The sequence below is a fragment of the Saccostrea cucullata genome, unplaced genomic scaffold (assembly GCF_032062105.1).
Source record: "Saccostrea cucullata isolate Sc308-1 unplaced genomic scaffold, CSIRO_AGI_Scuc_v1 ctg163, whole genome shotgun sequence".
Taxonomy (NCBI): Eukaryota; Metazoa; Mollusca; class Bivalvia; order Ostreida; family Ostreidae; genus Saccostrea; species Saccostrea cuccullata.
This window is the reverse complement of record NW_026933609.1, coordinates 163719-177892: the sequence shown is the minus strand read 5'-3', so window position 1 is coordinate 177892 and position 14174 is coordinate 163719. Positions and strand designations below refer to the sequence as shown.

Sequence of the window (14174 nt, the reverse complement as noted above, 5' to 3'; positions counted from 1 at the left end):
ACAACTTGAATTAAAAACGAATAGTTCTAGGTTTTAGCTCACCATAGCCGAAGGCTCAAGTGAGCTTTTCTGATCAAAATTTGTCCGTTGTCTGTCAATGTCGTCGTTGATGTAAACATTTCGTATATTCATCTTCTCCTCAAGAACCACTGGACCAGTTTCGACCAAACTTGCTACAAAGTATCCATGGGTAAAGGGGATTCAAGTTTGTTTAAAAGCAGGGGAGATAATTATGAGTTAGTGAGAAAAAAATGACATTCTTAAACCTCTTCTCAAGAACCACATCGCCAGAAAAGATGAAGGTCATGTTGAATCATCCTCAGGTACTGTACATTCAAGTTTGTTCAAATCATGAACCCTGGGGAAAGGTTGGGCCACAATGACCGATCAAAGTTTTACATAGGAATATATAGGAAGTATCTTTAAAATTCTTCTTCTGAAGATCCATAGGGACAGGAAAGGTGAAACTCATTTTAAATCATCCTCAAGTAGTGTACATTCAAATTTGTTCAAATCATGACTCCTGGGGCTAAGATGGGGTCACAATGGCCGATGAAAGTTTTACATAGGAATATATAAATTTAAAAAAAATCTTCTCGAGATCCACAGGGACAGGAGAAATGAAACTCATGTTAAATCATCCTCATGTAGTGTACATTCAAGTTTGTTCAAATCATGACTCCTGGGACTAAGATGGGGTCACAATGGCCGATGAAAGTTTTACATAGAAATATATAGGGAAATCTTAAAAAAAAAATCCTCTCAAGTACTGTAAAACCATGATTAGTGATATTTATATGGAAGCAACCTCAGGTAGTGTAGATTCTAGTTTGTTCAAAGCATTACCCCCAGAGATAGGGTGGGGCCACAATGGGGGATCCAAGTTTTACATTAAAATATCTTTTTAAAAAATCATCTTCTAAAGAATAGCAAAGTCATGATCAGTGATATTTTTATGGAAGCATCCTCATAAAGTGTAGAATTAAATTTGTTCAATCATAACCCCCAAGGGTTGGGAAGGGTCTCAATGGTGGATCAAAGTTTTACATAGAAAATAAAGGGGAAAATCCCAATAACAGAAAAGCTATGTTTAGTCATATTGACATGTAAGCATCCTCATGTTTTGAAGATTTAAATTTGTTCAAATCATGAGTACCCTTTGGGGTAGGGTGGAAAACAATGGGGAGTCAAATTCAAATTATTACAAAGTAATATAATTATACAAACAAAATGTTTTAAAAAATCTTTTTAGCAAGAACTTTGTCAAGAAGTTATATGCAGTATTGATATGGCGGCATTCTCAGGTAGTATTAGAATCCAGCCCCCCACCCCACCCCCTCAGTAAACTTTTCAATTTGGATCTATGTGCTTGTTCCTAGCTCTGGTGATCGATGTGGCCCCTGGGCCTCTTGTTAAAGATAGAACAAGTCTTCAACGGCATTTTTTTGTGCATCGAGGCTCGAAAAATAATTTGATATACAGCTTTCCAAATACTGATTGATACAGGCCTGTAGCAACGTTTTCCATGTGGAGGAGGGGGAAGGGGCTCCGAAAAAAAAATCTGCGTATCATAGAGCTGTGCTACACGAGTACCATCAGATCTACTTTTCCGATGATAGATTTTTTCCGTTTAAATCCAGAACAGATGTCAAGTCCAAGCCGTTACGGCTGGGTAATATGTATCAAAATATAGAAAAAAATAAAGAAACCATGTAAGTGTAAATCGGCGCACGAAAGCAAGCGTAATTTACGTATCTTATGACGTCGTGATTTCTTTTTCTGCTTCACATGCGGATATTAACATCCAAATGAATATTTTTTATAGTGAAAAACCACTCTAGACTAAGGGACTTGTTTAAATTCACTACTGTCCATTTTCTTAAGCAGATTCAAATTTTAGTCAAAAATTAGTTGAAAGATCACCTTACTAAAATTTTTAGGCAGCAGAGAACACACCTTGTTTGACGACGTTCCTGGCCCAGAACGTTCTCAAATATCTGCGTTTAACAAACAGTACTCTACTTCTTACATGTACATGCAATGACTATTTTTTCGATATAGAAGAAAAACTATCTTTCAATCTCGTGCTTTTTAAAAACAACTGCTCTATTACAATCTAGTGTGTAATGTCCTTTCTGTACTGTTTTCCCCGTCTCTGATGAATATAAAACATCCCAAAAAAATTATTACATATCCGTGCGCCGGGTACGCGTTCGACAACGTCATTTCATCAATCTCAATTCCAACAAGACTTCGAAAATCATGCCATTAGTCGTCTGTTTCTAATTCAATTTATATGAAATTTTGACATAATATAAAGATTTTGATTCTGGTTTTAGCGATTTAAATTTTAGTTCAATCTTTTACATAGTACCAAAGAAATATAATCAAATGTAATACAGCCTACTCCGGATATATTGAAATTCAGGGGACCATGCAAATTATTTCAATATATCCGTAATTAAAGCGAAATTGTGAAGCCGCCATTTTTACAAGTTCAATCCCGATCTAAAATAATTTGAAAGAAGAACAAACCCGAACAAATTAATGTTGTCATCGTTTATCTATAACAGTGAACAGATTACATAGAATATGAGTCCTTGAAAGTTTAAATATTTTTTTTATTTCTGTTTTATTGAAAAGACCATCTTCAACCTCATTATTATTCCCCGATCGCACTCGGGTTAATCCCTTAGTTATTTCGAATTAAGGCATATCAATAGCCATTAACAGTACGTATTTAATTTCAAAGTTATGTTTTTTTCCTAGACCTGTGGGGGTTACTATATTATGTTTAGCTCTTTGCCTCAATATCACCCCTACTAATGTGTTCGGAATCTTTTATTTTTCGGTGTTCTGCAAATTATAAAACCCGATGAGTTCAGAGTAGCTCTGGCAGTGGCTCTGGCGAGAGTTAGCGAGACTTCAGCGAGATAGGGTAAATTATTCACGGAAATGTGGTTAGGAAGTGACTAGCACGTGGAGGCATAGTAAACATAGAAGTTATGTAAGTTGCGTTTCAGTTTTCACCCCCCCCCCCCCCCTTAGAATCAGCTGACAATATATGTAGAAATGTACTTCAATCAATCGATCTCTTTTACATTCATTCAAACTTACATAAGTATTCTCTATAATAAATACAATTTTCTGCAGTCATGAATTAAAATTTCTTTTTTGACAAATATTTTTTGCATGGGAACCGGGACTATATTTTTTGGCGTCAGATTAGCAAATGAGGCACCAGCATGATTTTAACTGACCAATGAGCTGAATGAGTATTGCATTATGGGTTACTACGAATACTACAGGAATTTTACACTTGAAAAAAGGAAAATCTTATGGTAAATGAAAAGCATTTTTAAAAATATTATTTTCATGCTTATAATGACAAACAATTCATTTGTTAAATATACGGCGGAAGTCTATGTTTCTGAAAGTCACTGCAAAAACGATTTGCGTCTGTTTTAATTCCTTTGTTGTACTATCGGTGAATAAAATTGCTAGGTGAATTCCCTGGCCGAACACGTGATCACAAACGTAAACAAAGTTTTGTCCATTTAAATGCATAAGAGATGCTGCTCGTTTTCCTTACCCTTTTATTAAACATTTTTTCTATTTAACAACGAATTAAAAACGCCCGTAACATCTTTCATATTTTCTTATCTTTGTAAATTGTTCGTAAAAACATTTTTTTTTATTTTGCAGTCCATTAACATGATCGTAGATTGACCTGAACTACGTGTTCGAAGTAAAATGTAAACATGTTTTTGGCGTAAACGAACTGCTATTCATTCAACGATTGGTCAGTTGATCGTGGTAAGATCCTCTGTGCGCATTCATAACAATAGCCATATAAGGCAAACAAAGGTTTGTAAGTGTAGATGACATTGCACATTTTGTACCAGCGAATCAGTCACTAGTGAGCTCTTATTTTTGCCGAAAAGTACAAGATATATTGTTATTTTAAAACCGCCTCCTTTAGCCACCCTTTTTCTGTTGAAAATCATTAAAGTCTTTCAGAGAGGTCTGGGAACATTTATTACAGGACATGTTTTTAAAAGAAACAGGCTATAGCAATATCATGTTTACTGCCAATTTTATTTATAAAAACCGGTTCTACCCTATAACCTTTGAATAGATCAACCTAAACCACGTGTCTTGAATTTAAATCACAATAACATTAGTAGGGGTGAATATGTCCGTATTGTATACATGGACGCAAAGAATTTAACAATGAAGAATTTTATTTCGTAAGGGCATGCAGTATAAAAAACATAATGTGTAAACTTAATTATTCACACCTGTGTATATCAACTGGTCAATCAGACATAATTACTGTCAGCAAGCGTAACGACAGCCGCCAGGGAGTACTTCAATATAACCGTTATGAAAACAACTCATTATCACCTGTGGGGACCTTTAAGTGGCTTCAATATAAGCGAAATTTTAATATATCCGATTTCAATATAACCGTTATTTTAATGCAAAGAATATGAGAGGCAAAAAACTGGGAATTTATTTCTATTTCAAAATAAGCGGAATTTCAAAGTAAGCGAGTTCAATATAAGTGGAGTAAGCTGTAGTTAATATATGCGTAAATTATTCCGAATTTTGGTCGTGCGCCGACAGACCATATCGGCCTTCATTTAAATCGTCCCAATACAATAAATATGAAAGATATTAATTTAAGAATTCACAATTTTAAAGAACATTAAATGTATTGTGGATTTATGGCCCTGGGGCCAGGGGTTCTGTTGTTAAGGTGGGGCTTTATTAATTACTAGTATATAGTGAAAATGCATAAATTCTTGTAAGATCTTCTTCTCTGCATCTGGGTATTTATAAAACCAATGATATTTATATGTAAATTCACATATCTAAGATAAGGAAGGATGCCTCTCCTAAAATTGTGAATTTCAGGGTCTCTGGGTCGGGGTTCTTGTGTTAGGGCGGGGCTCTAATGTTTGTATATTCATCATCATCCCTGTAAGACTTAGGAAAACCAAGTTTGATGCCAAGGGGATCACTTGGTCTAACACGTTACTATAAGCAAGCGTATTTTACGAGAATTCTGAAATTCTATTAATGTTGTTTTATATTTATATGGATCCTTTACAGCAATGTTTTATGGTCCGGTGACCGTTAAGATCATTGGGCCTCTTGTTTTTTAATGTAGATAATTTGAATAAGCACAAGTACATGTACAAAATGTATGCTTATAAGGGTGATCACAATGAGATTCATAGCAACGCTAATTGCTGGACGGTAGCACTAGTGTATGACAACAATACATGTACCGGAAATATGTTAAAGGCCGAGGTTTTTAACCGTACGGTTTTCCTCAGGTAAGTTTGGTGTGGGGTGGAGCTAAAAGGCCGAGGTTTTTAACCGTACGGTTTTCCTCAGGTAAGTTTGGTGTGGGGTGGAGCTTAATCAAAGCGGCTGAGAAGCCCCGAGGGAACGACGCTGACTTGTGTACACAACCTATGTACACAGGATGTTACCTGAGTGTAATACCTGTATTGGTTTTCCCACGACTTTGTAAACCGAGGCCGTTTTTTCAAGTTTAGCTCATGAATTGAAATGCGAAATAAAGCATTTTTTTTGGTTGCAGACAGAATCCTTCTCATTTTCTTTCTTTAAAAATAATTGATATATTTAATAATTCGACATTTTTTATACAAAGTGTGTTTGTTAATTAAGTGTCATAACGAAAATACATTTAGCACCAAAATCTGTCGTTATAATCTGGTTACAAGAAGGGAAGTAATTCAAATTACATATCGTCTACGCAAAACAATGAAATTTAGAAACGATGTTTTGAGAATAAAATGTTGAAGTAGAAATATTATTGTCTAAATAAATATCTTTTTAAGATAAACCCTTCTTGATTTTTCCATAACGCATAGTCGGTAAAAATGGCTAAAGCTTCGGACCGGGGTTGATTCCCCGACAGCTATGAAACGGGAATGGATTCATTTGCATCGTTTTTTTCCTTTCGGGATTCATTAGTAATTTCAAACATTACTGTAAATACAAAGCAAGATGTTATATTCCGAGTAATTTCTCTTCTAAAACTTCTTATTATACAGTAACTTCGTCACCATGTCTCGAAGAAAAGCGACACGTACAGGTTTGTCTTATAAATATAAATTCGCTTGACTCATGTCGGAACAATGTTACAATGTTGTCATACTTGTTTAAAAAAAAACATTTTATTTAATTCCATTATACTAGCCTCAAACGCAGGTCGGTTTATTTTGTTAATTAGTGGAGGAATAAATGTACGTTAACTCATGTTTTGGCAAGGAAATTAAAATTATCGATTGTAATCGATATAATGTAATATGAAACCCTCCCTTTTAAAATTTAATTTATAATATATATTAAATAGCCATGATTTTTCTTGTCATTTAATTAATTATTTGATAGATTGATTATATTAATGGCATATTCTTATGAATTAAAAAAAAAAAACGATTTGATTGCTTCTTTATCACGTTGGCATGTGCGGTAGGCATTAAAACATCAAAAGCCTGAAAATTAATTCGATGGTCGGTACGATCTCCAAAGAAGGTACACAAGATATACACAACAGCAGCAAACTAAATGTCAATCAAATCAAAGTATCCAATCCCAGGCTTAATTTCAGATGATTGACAGGGGTTCTAAGACCAGGTAAATTAGAAGGAGGTGCTCATTTCCTCCCCCTTTAACTCACAGTTAAAGAAAATCATGCCTCATCTGGCTGATGTTGAGTGACCTTGTTTTTTAAAAGAAAAAGATCGTCCCTTTGTTTAAAATTTTATCCCAACACTCGTGCTTTCAACCACTCATTCATGCCTCGGTGGTATAGTTTAAGATAAAACCAGAGACTTCTGATTTTGTTCTGAAATCTCTGGTTTTATCGTACACTATACCAAAAGCCGGGAGTTCTTTTATCCCTTGTAAATTGTGAGGTAATTTTCGAGAAATAAGTTAATCATTTACAATAAAGAGGCCTGATCAAGGACGTCTTGTATGACATATTTCAGTGGAGAAAAGTCTCTATAGGTAAACTATGTCTTATTGAAGTAGGTTTATGATTGATAAAATGCACGCTTGAAGTTGTGTGGCTGAAATTAAGTTAGATACCCTGTGGTAAATTTAAGTAAGGCTGCTCTGTATACGAAAGAAGTACCTGGGGTCTCACCTACTAAACGTTGGCGTCAAAGTGTAAAGGAAAACCAAAGAAAAACTGATCTTATTTCAAAATATTTTGTAGTTGAATTTTGAATTCATTTCACTCTTTGAACAAAATATACTTGTTACATGTATATTACACTTTTTTCTATATTAGCCATTTTACTCGTGACCCCAAATTTTCATTGCATTTTCGTACTCGTTATAATATCAAAAATCCTATCAAAATTGTGAAGTAAATTCGAGATCCTAGTACAAAATCATGTAATTTGTAAATATTTATATCAGATGTATGACTGCATATTATTAAAACAAGTGAAATTATTTTTTAGCAACATGGATTGCAATTATACGTTTACACCAGTTCCTCCGAGTCTAGGACTTGTCATCTCCTTCCAGTTTATCAACCTTGATTACGATAGAGGCTGTTATGACCAGATTATCCTAAAAGAAGGTATTAAATATCTTTTATACTTAGAAAATATTTTTCTCTAATTTTAAATCGGTAAAAAAGAATAACTCCCTTCGTATGTCGTCTGTCGTCTTTAAATATATAAGTTGACTTCCAATAAAACACACCACAGTCTGCCACAGTTATTTCAAATTTAGATGCTTGAACGGCTTAGGGCTATAGAATGGCGCCGAAAAATTCATGGACTGGAGGCTTGGAGTGGAGTTATGGAGTCAAATTGTAAAAGAAATATCATTAGTATAAATGTATTTTGTTTGCATACCGGTTGGCTGCTTTTTGTCTTGTAACTAAAATAATAGAATGGCAATTCATACTATGACATCAGTATAGTGAAGAGACAGACTTGATAGTTACAAGATAATCCCTGTTTAAAAATGTTTGGAAAATATTGAACGTAATTAATCAATAGATATAGTCGTACAAGTAAGTGTTAGGCCTATTTGAAGTTTAAGGAGACTGGGGGTGGTCAACAAATTAACCATCAGATCTAACTTATTTCTTTAGCTCACCTGAGCCAAAGGCTCAAGTGAGCTTTTCTGATCACAATTTGTTCGTTGTCTGTCGTTGTCGTCGTTGACGTTGTAAACTTTTTACATTTTCGACTCACGAACCGCTTGGCCAATTTCAACCAAACTTGCCACAAAGCATCCTTAAGTGAAGGGGATTCAAGTTTGTTAAAATGAAGGACCACGCCCTAATTCATGGGGAGATAATTAGGAATTAATTGAAATTTGGTGGTATCTTTTAAAAATCACCTTCTCAAGAACCACTGTGCCAGGAAAGATGACACTTATGGGAAAACATCCTAAGGTAGTGTAGATTCAAGTTTGTTCAAATTATGACCCTTAGGGGTAGGGCGGGGCCACAATGGCAGACCAAGTTTTACATAGAAATATATAGGAAAATTCTTTAAAAATCTTTTTCTCGAGAATAGCAAAGCCATAATTGATCATATTTATAAGGAAACATCCTCAGGTAGTGTAGATTCAAGTTTGTTCTAATCATGACCCCCGGGGCCACAATGATCGACCAAAGTTTTATATAGAAATATATAGGAAAATTCTCTAAAAAAATCTTCTCAAGAAAAACAAAGCCATAATTGATCATATTTATATGGAAGCATCCTACGGGAGTGTAGATTCAAGTTTGTTCAAATCATGACCCCCGGAGGTAGGGCGGGGCCACAATGATCAACCAAAATTTTACATAGAAATATATATATAGTAAAATTCCTTAAAAATCTTCTCAAGAAAAACAAAGCCATAATTGATCATATTTATATGGAAGCATCCTCAGGTAGTGCTTATTCAAGTTTGTTAAAATCATGACCCCCGGGGGCAGGGCGGGGCCACAATGGCCAACCAAAGTGTTACATAGAAATATATAGGAAAATTCTTTACAAATCATCTTCTCAAGAATAGTAAAGCCATAACTGGTTTACTTTGGATTTAAACTTTTCAATAATAAACCAATTTCTATTTTATTCTTAGCCACAGTGCTCAGGTGAGCGATGTGGCCCATGGGCCTCTTGTTTAGATATGATATCTTAAAGAGGCTGGGGGTGGCAGCCATTTTTAGACTATTTCAACCTCCTTTAAAAGGAGAGTTCCATATAAAGATATACAAAAATGATCAAATTTAAAAACTAAAATGTATGAATTTTTTCTTTGTCAAATGAAAGTTGACAGCTAAAGATACCGTATCTAAAAAAAAATGTTAAATCTGGTGGTTAATTTGGGATTAATTTGTTGACCCACCAGCCTCCTTAAGCTGTCAACTACTGTAAATGTATTATATTTAGCGTGTACGATATTAAGCGGACAGTTATTTTCAAACAAGTTAGCATGGATTTGATTTAGCGCATTTTTTGATATTCTTTTTCATGTATCATTTTTTAAGAATTTAGCGATATACTTGAATTATCTTTCCGCCAAAAGCGCAAAAAACAATAATTAAATAACCTGAAATGACCTTTGCCCTAAAAATCAATAGGCTTCTTTCGTAAGCAATAGGAAGTTGTCGTTTCAAATTTCATTGCATAAGTTCAAAAGCTTTTTGAGCTACGGACTGACTTCGATGGACAAAATTGCATACCACTATTATAATTTCATTTTTTTTTTACAGAAATGTTAAAGGTATATTGAACTGAAATAGGTGAATATTGGCACGAGTTGGCTGTACACATCCAATTGAAAAGTGCATTAGTATACCCAACGAGACCAATATTCTCACTTATTTTTGATTTACTTCTAACTTATTTTAAATCTATTATCATAACCCCTGAAAAGTGGGAGGGTATATTGTAATCGGTATTTCTGTCCGTCTGTACGTCCGTCTGTTACGATTTTGGGTACCCATCTCTTATCCGCAACTCCTCTTATACTACTGAGTGAAATTCAATTAAACTTTCACAGAATCTTTATTACAAATTGCAATTGTGAACCTCTTATTTTACTTTTGTTTTCGACACGCATTTAGGTTTCCCATAGCAAAACATGAACATTGCCGTTATAAACTATATTTATATCCTATGACGTCAAATATAGAAGCTTCTGGATAACATTTGATAGGACGAGTTATTCCTCTTTACACATTACCGTAAAACAATAGCAACATGGACATTATGGGAGGCGGGGGTATCGTTTAGTGAGCTCATTGCTCACAGTTCCTCTATTTTTTTTTATTTTACATATTCTCTAGTGATTAAGGTCATTGGCAAGGCAAGGTTTCCGGAGAAAAAAAAAGTTTGATACATAGGTTTTTTCATTAATGAAAACAGTCATTGAGAGTGATCTCCCGTTTGGAATTTTCTAAGCGTTGGAAATATATAAAGCGTATATTACATGTAAACAAAAACACGTGTGGTTATAATCAATTATTCAGCAAGAAACAAAAGCAGTGATGGCATTGTTGTGCATTGTGTAAACTAGAGGCAGACAGTAAACAGGTCTTCATTAAACCCCCCGCTCGAAAAGTGGGAGGGTATATAGTAATCAGTATTTCCGTCCGTCCGTTTGTTACGCTTTATCTTTTATCTGCAACTCCTCTTATACTACTGAGTGAAATTTAATGAAACTTTCACAGAATCTTTATTACATATTGCCATTGTGCACCTCCTATTTTACTTTTTATTCGACACGTATTTTAGGTTTCTCTTAGCAAAACATGAACATTGCCATTATATGTTTACATATGACGTCACATATAGAAGCTTCTGGATAACATTTGATAGGACGAGTTATTCCTCTTTACACATTACCGTAAAACAATATATAGCAAGACATGGACATTATGGGAGGCGGGGGTATCATTTATTGAGCTCATTGCTCACAGTACCTATAGTTTACCATAGCTATGCTGGGAGGGACAAACATGCGACATATGCTGAAAGTGGTGAACTACGCTTGGTAACCGGATGAGAACAGAAGGCATCGTTTAGTAACTACGAATAAAAGTTATATGAAATCCATGCAAAAAATATTTATGACAATTTGTTTCCAATAACGTAAACTACATGATAGAAACTCTAGATCATTATGAATAATAATTAGTTGTTAAGGGAAGTAACTCAAAATTAAATAACAGTGCTTAATTCTATACATGTACAGCATTTGCATTTTCATCCAAAATATATACATGTCATCGTAAATAAGGATACAACAATGTACTTTATTCAAAAGATCTATAAAATAAATGGGTTATATAGAGAAATAGTTTGGTTAAAAATAATGAAAGTCATTTTTATCAACATTTTACATAGGAAATGCATTGAGAATTGTGATCACATTGATTCAACACAATTTAAAAAAGGAAAGCTGGCTTGGTGGGTTAAACGAACCAGAATTAAACATGTTTGGTACCCTTGCCAATGTCCTTAAAGGGGCATGATACAGTTTCAACTGAATTTTTAAAACCAATTTTAATGTTTAAAATTCCATTCCTACTATGACATCATCTATTGGAAATCATTTATTGATTAACAAACAAGAACTTAAAGTTCTTCATAATCTAAACAAGGCTCGTGCCTTGTTTTTGTTTACATATAGAAAATATCATATTTATAACAAAGTGAAATTCAGCAATCAATAGTAACTGTCCAATCGTATTTAAAATTAACTTTTATTTGAAATTCTCTACTTTGAATGAACAAATATAATTAGTATATGAAACTGTGTAAACAGAAACATGACACAGACAAACAAAGGTTTGGCGCTCTAAATCTGTCTCGATAGCTGACGTTCAAATTTTTGATGATCATTAGAAATATTTGTAAAAAGGAAAAAAAATCTAGCTTAAACTGTGTCCATGGCTGCCCCTTTAAGTGAGTATAATTCTATTGAAAAACTTGCTATAAACTCCAAACGTTTTAGCTCTTGACAAGTTTTAACACATTCAATTACATTGTATTAAAACAGCCAGTACGACCGACTATACATGTATCTATTGATTCATTTTGTTCAACAGTTTCCAAATGTTTTGAAAGAACAGGGATTATCTTGTCACTATCAAGTCTGTCTTTTCACTATACTGATGTTATAGTTTCGAATACATTCATTGCTGTAAGAAACTTAAAAATTTCAATTAAGTCGTAGTATGATTTCCAAATCTATTTAGTTCAAGCTTAAGACACAATGCAGCCACCAAGTATGAAAAAACAACAGAAAACTGTTATACTATAAATGTAATTTCTTCAACATCTTTTTCCTTTCATGTTACAAAAATCTGACTCCAAAATTGTGTCTCAATTCAATTCCATGGCTCTTCTCCAAGCCTCTAGTCCTTGCGTTTTTGAATTATATTATATCCTATAGAAAAGAAGCCAACTATGACATCATTAAATCGATGAATTTCACTGCGGAATATCCGGTTTATCTGATAAATACTTACGGGTTTACTGTTACTACTCCTAATCTGATCTAACCTTTGGGTTTTATGCCATGTTCCCAGATATGAATAAGTTGTAGATTTTCTGAAGAATTATCATTGTTCATTATCTTCACTATGATAAAGTGTAGCACAATGACTGGAGAGTCGCGGAGTAGGATACAGGTCTAAATTTGCAGCACTCCACCGACAAGTGATGGCTTCACGATATGAGTAAAAAAAAATCACGTTTATGGTAAAATCGCAAGATTATTTGATAAATTAAAAGACTTCTTAAGAGAACTCATTTGTGCATCTAACATCAACTACTTTCTCTCCTAGCTTGATAAAAATATTTTTTATTATCAGGAAAATTTGTGGATATAAAAATAATTTTTTTCATTATTTTATTCATATTAATCTCATTATCTTAGGTGACATGAATGGGAGCGAAATTACTAAAATATGCCAGGGATATCCAGTTAATTCTCCTGTTATATCTCCAAATTTGACGTATAGGACCTCGGGAGCATTGTTTCTGGAATTTAAATCTGACAATGACTATCAAGCACGTGGGTTTAGAGCTATTGTAAGTCAAGGTAAAAAAAGTTTAATTTGAATCTTTGAAATACATTGCTGGTACGGTTCTTAAATGAATTTTATCTTATGACACAATGATTTTCTTTAAATACATGTAGTTTATTTACAAATCTGTCTGATGTAATATTCTATGTATAAATTCTTTTTACTCTTTTTTCTACTTAATTTTTTTTTTCTGTCTATAAATATGTTTTATACAGGACCACAATGTAAACTTGTAATATGTACTAATTGTGCTATCCTGTCTAAATAAAAGAAATTATTATCATTATTACACAATTTGAATTTTTTAAATTATAAATGTATTAATATTTTGAAGAATTACACTTGAAATCCTCCACAGAAAAACAAAGAAGATGGGGGAACAAGGCGGGCAGAATGCCTATAGCGTCTGATATTATTAAACCATATTCAAAATGTGAATTGAGTATTTAAATTAACTTCCCATTATTAAAATTTATGAAATTATGAGGGAGAAAAATACGGTGGTATATTTAGGACATGCAATTATTTTTTTTTAAATACCAGAAAAAAATTATCTTGTGAAAACGAGATATCTTGTGAAAACGAGAAATTATCTTGTGAAAACGAGATATTATCTTGTGAAAACGAGATATTATCTTGTGAAAACGAGATAATATCTTGTGAAAACGAGATATTATCTTGTGAAAACGAGATAATATCTTGTGAAAACGAGATATTATCTTGTGAAAACGAGATAATATCTTGTGAAAACGAGATATTATCTTGTGAAAACGAGATAATTATCTTGTGAAAACGAGACATTATCTTGTGAAAACGAGATATTATCGTGTGAAAACGAGATAATATCTTGTGTAAACGAGATATTATCTTGTGAAAACGAGATAATTATCTTGTGAAAACGAGATATTATCTTGTGAAAACGAGATATTATCTTGTGAAAACGACTTATTATCTTGTGAAAACGACTTATTATCTTGTGAAAACGACTTATTATCTTGTGAAAACGACATAATATAATAAGTCGTTTTCACAAGATAATATCTCGTTTTCACAAGATATTTTCTAGTTTTCA

General features: G+C 33.4%; 1 protein-coding gene across 4 annotated transcripts in view; it reads left to right on the top strand.

Moving 5' to 3' along the window:
* The window catches only part of LOC134238725 (mucin-2-like), a 74713-nt gene that overhangs the window by 32039 nt on the left and 28500 nt on the right, over window positions 1–14174 (top strand). For all 4 annotated transcript variants that reach the window (XM_062720845.1, XM_062720844.1, XM_062720843.1 and 1 more), the window contains exons 7-8: window positions 7515–7636; window positions 12952–13116. In XM_062720845.1, coding sequence (XP_062576829.1) covers window positions 7515–7636; window positions 12952–13116 — 287 coding nt within the window. The remainder of the gene's footprint in view (window positions 1–7514; window positions 7637–12951; window positions 13117–14174) is intronic.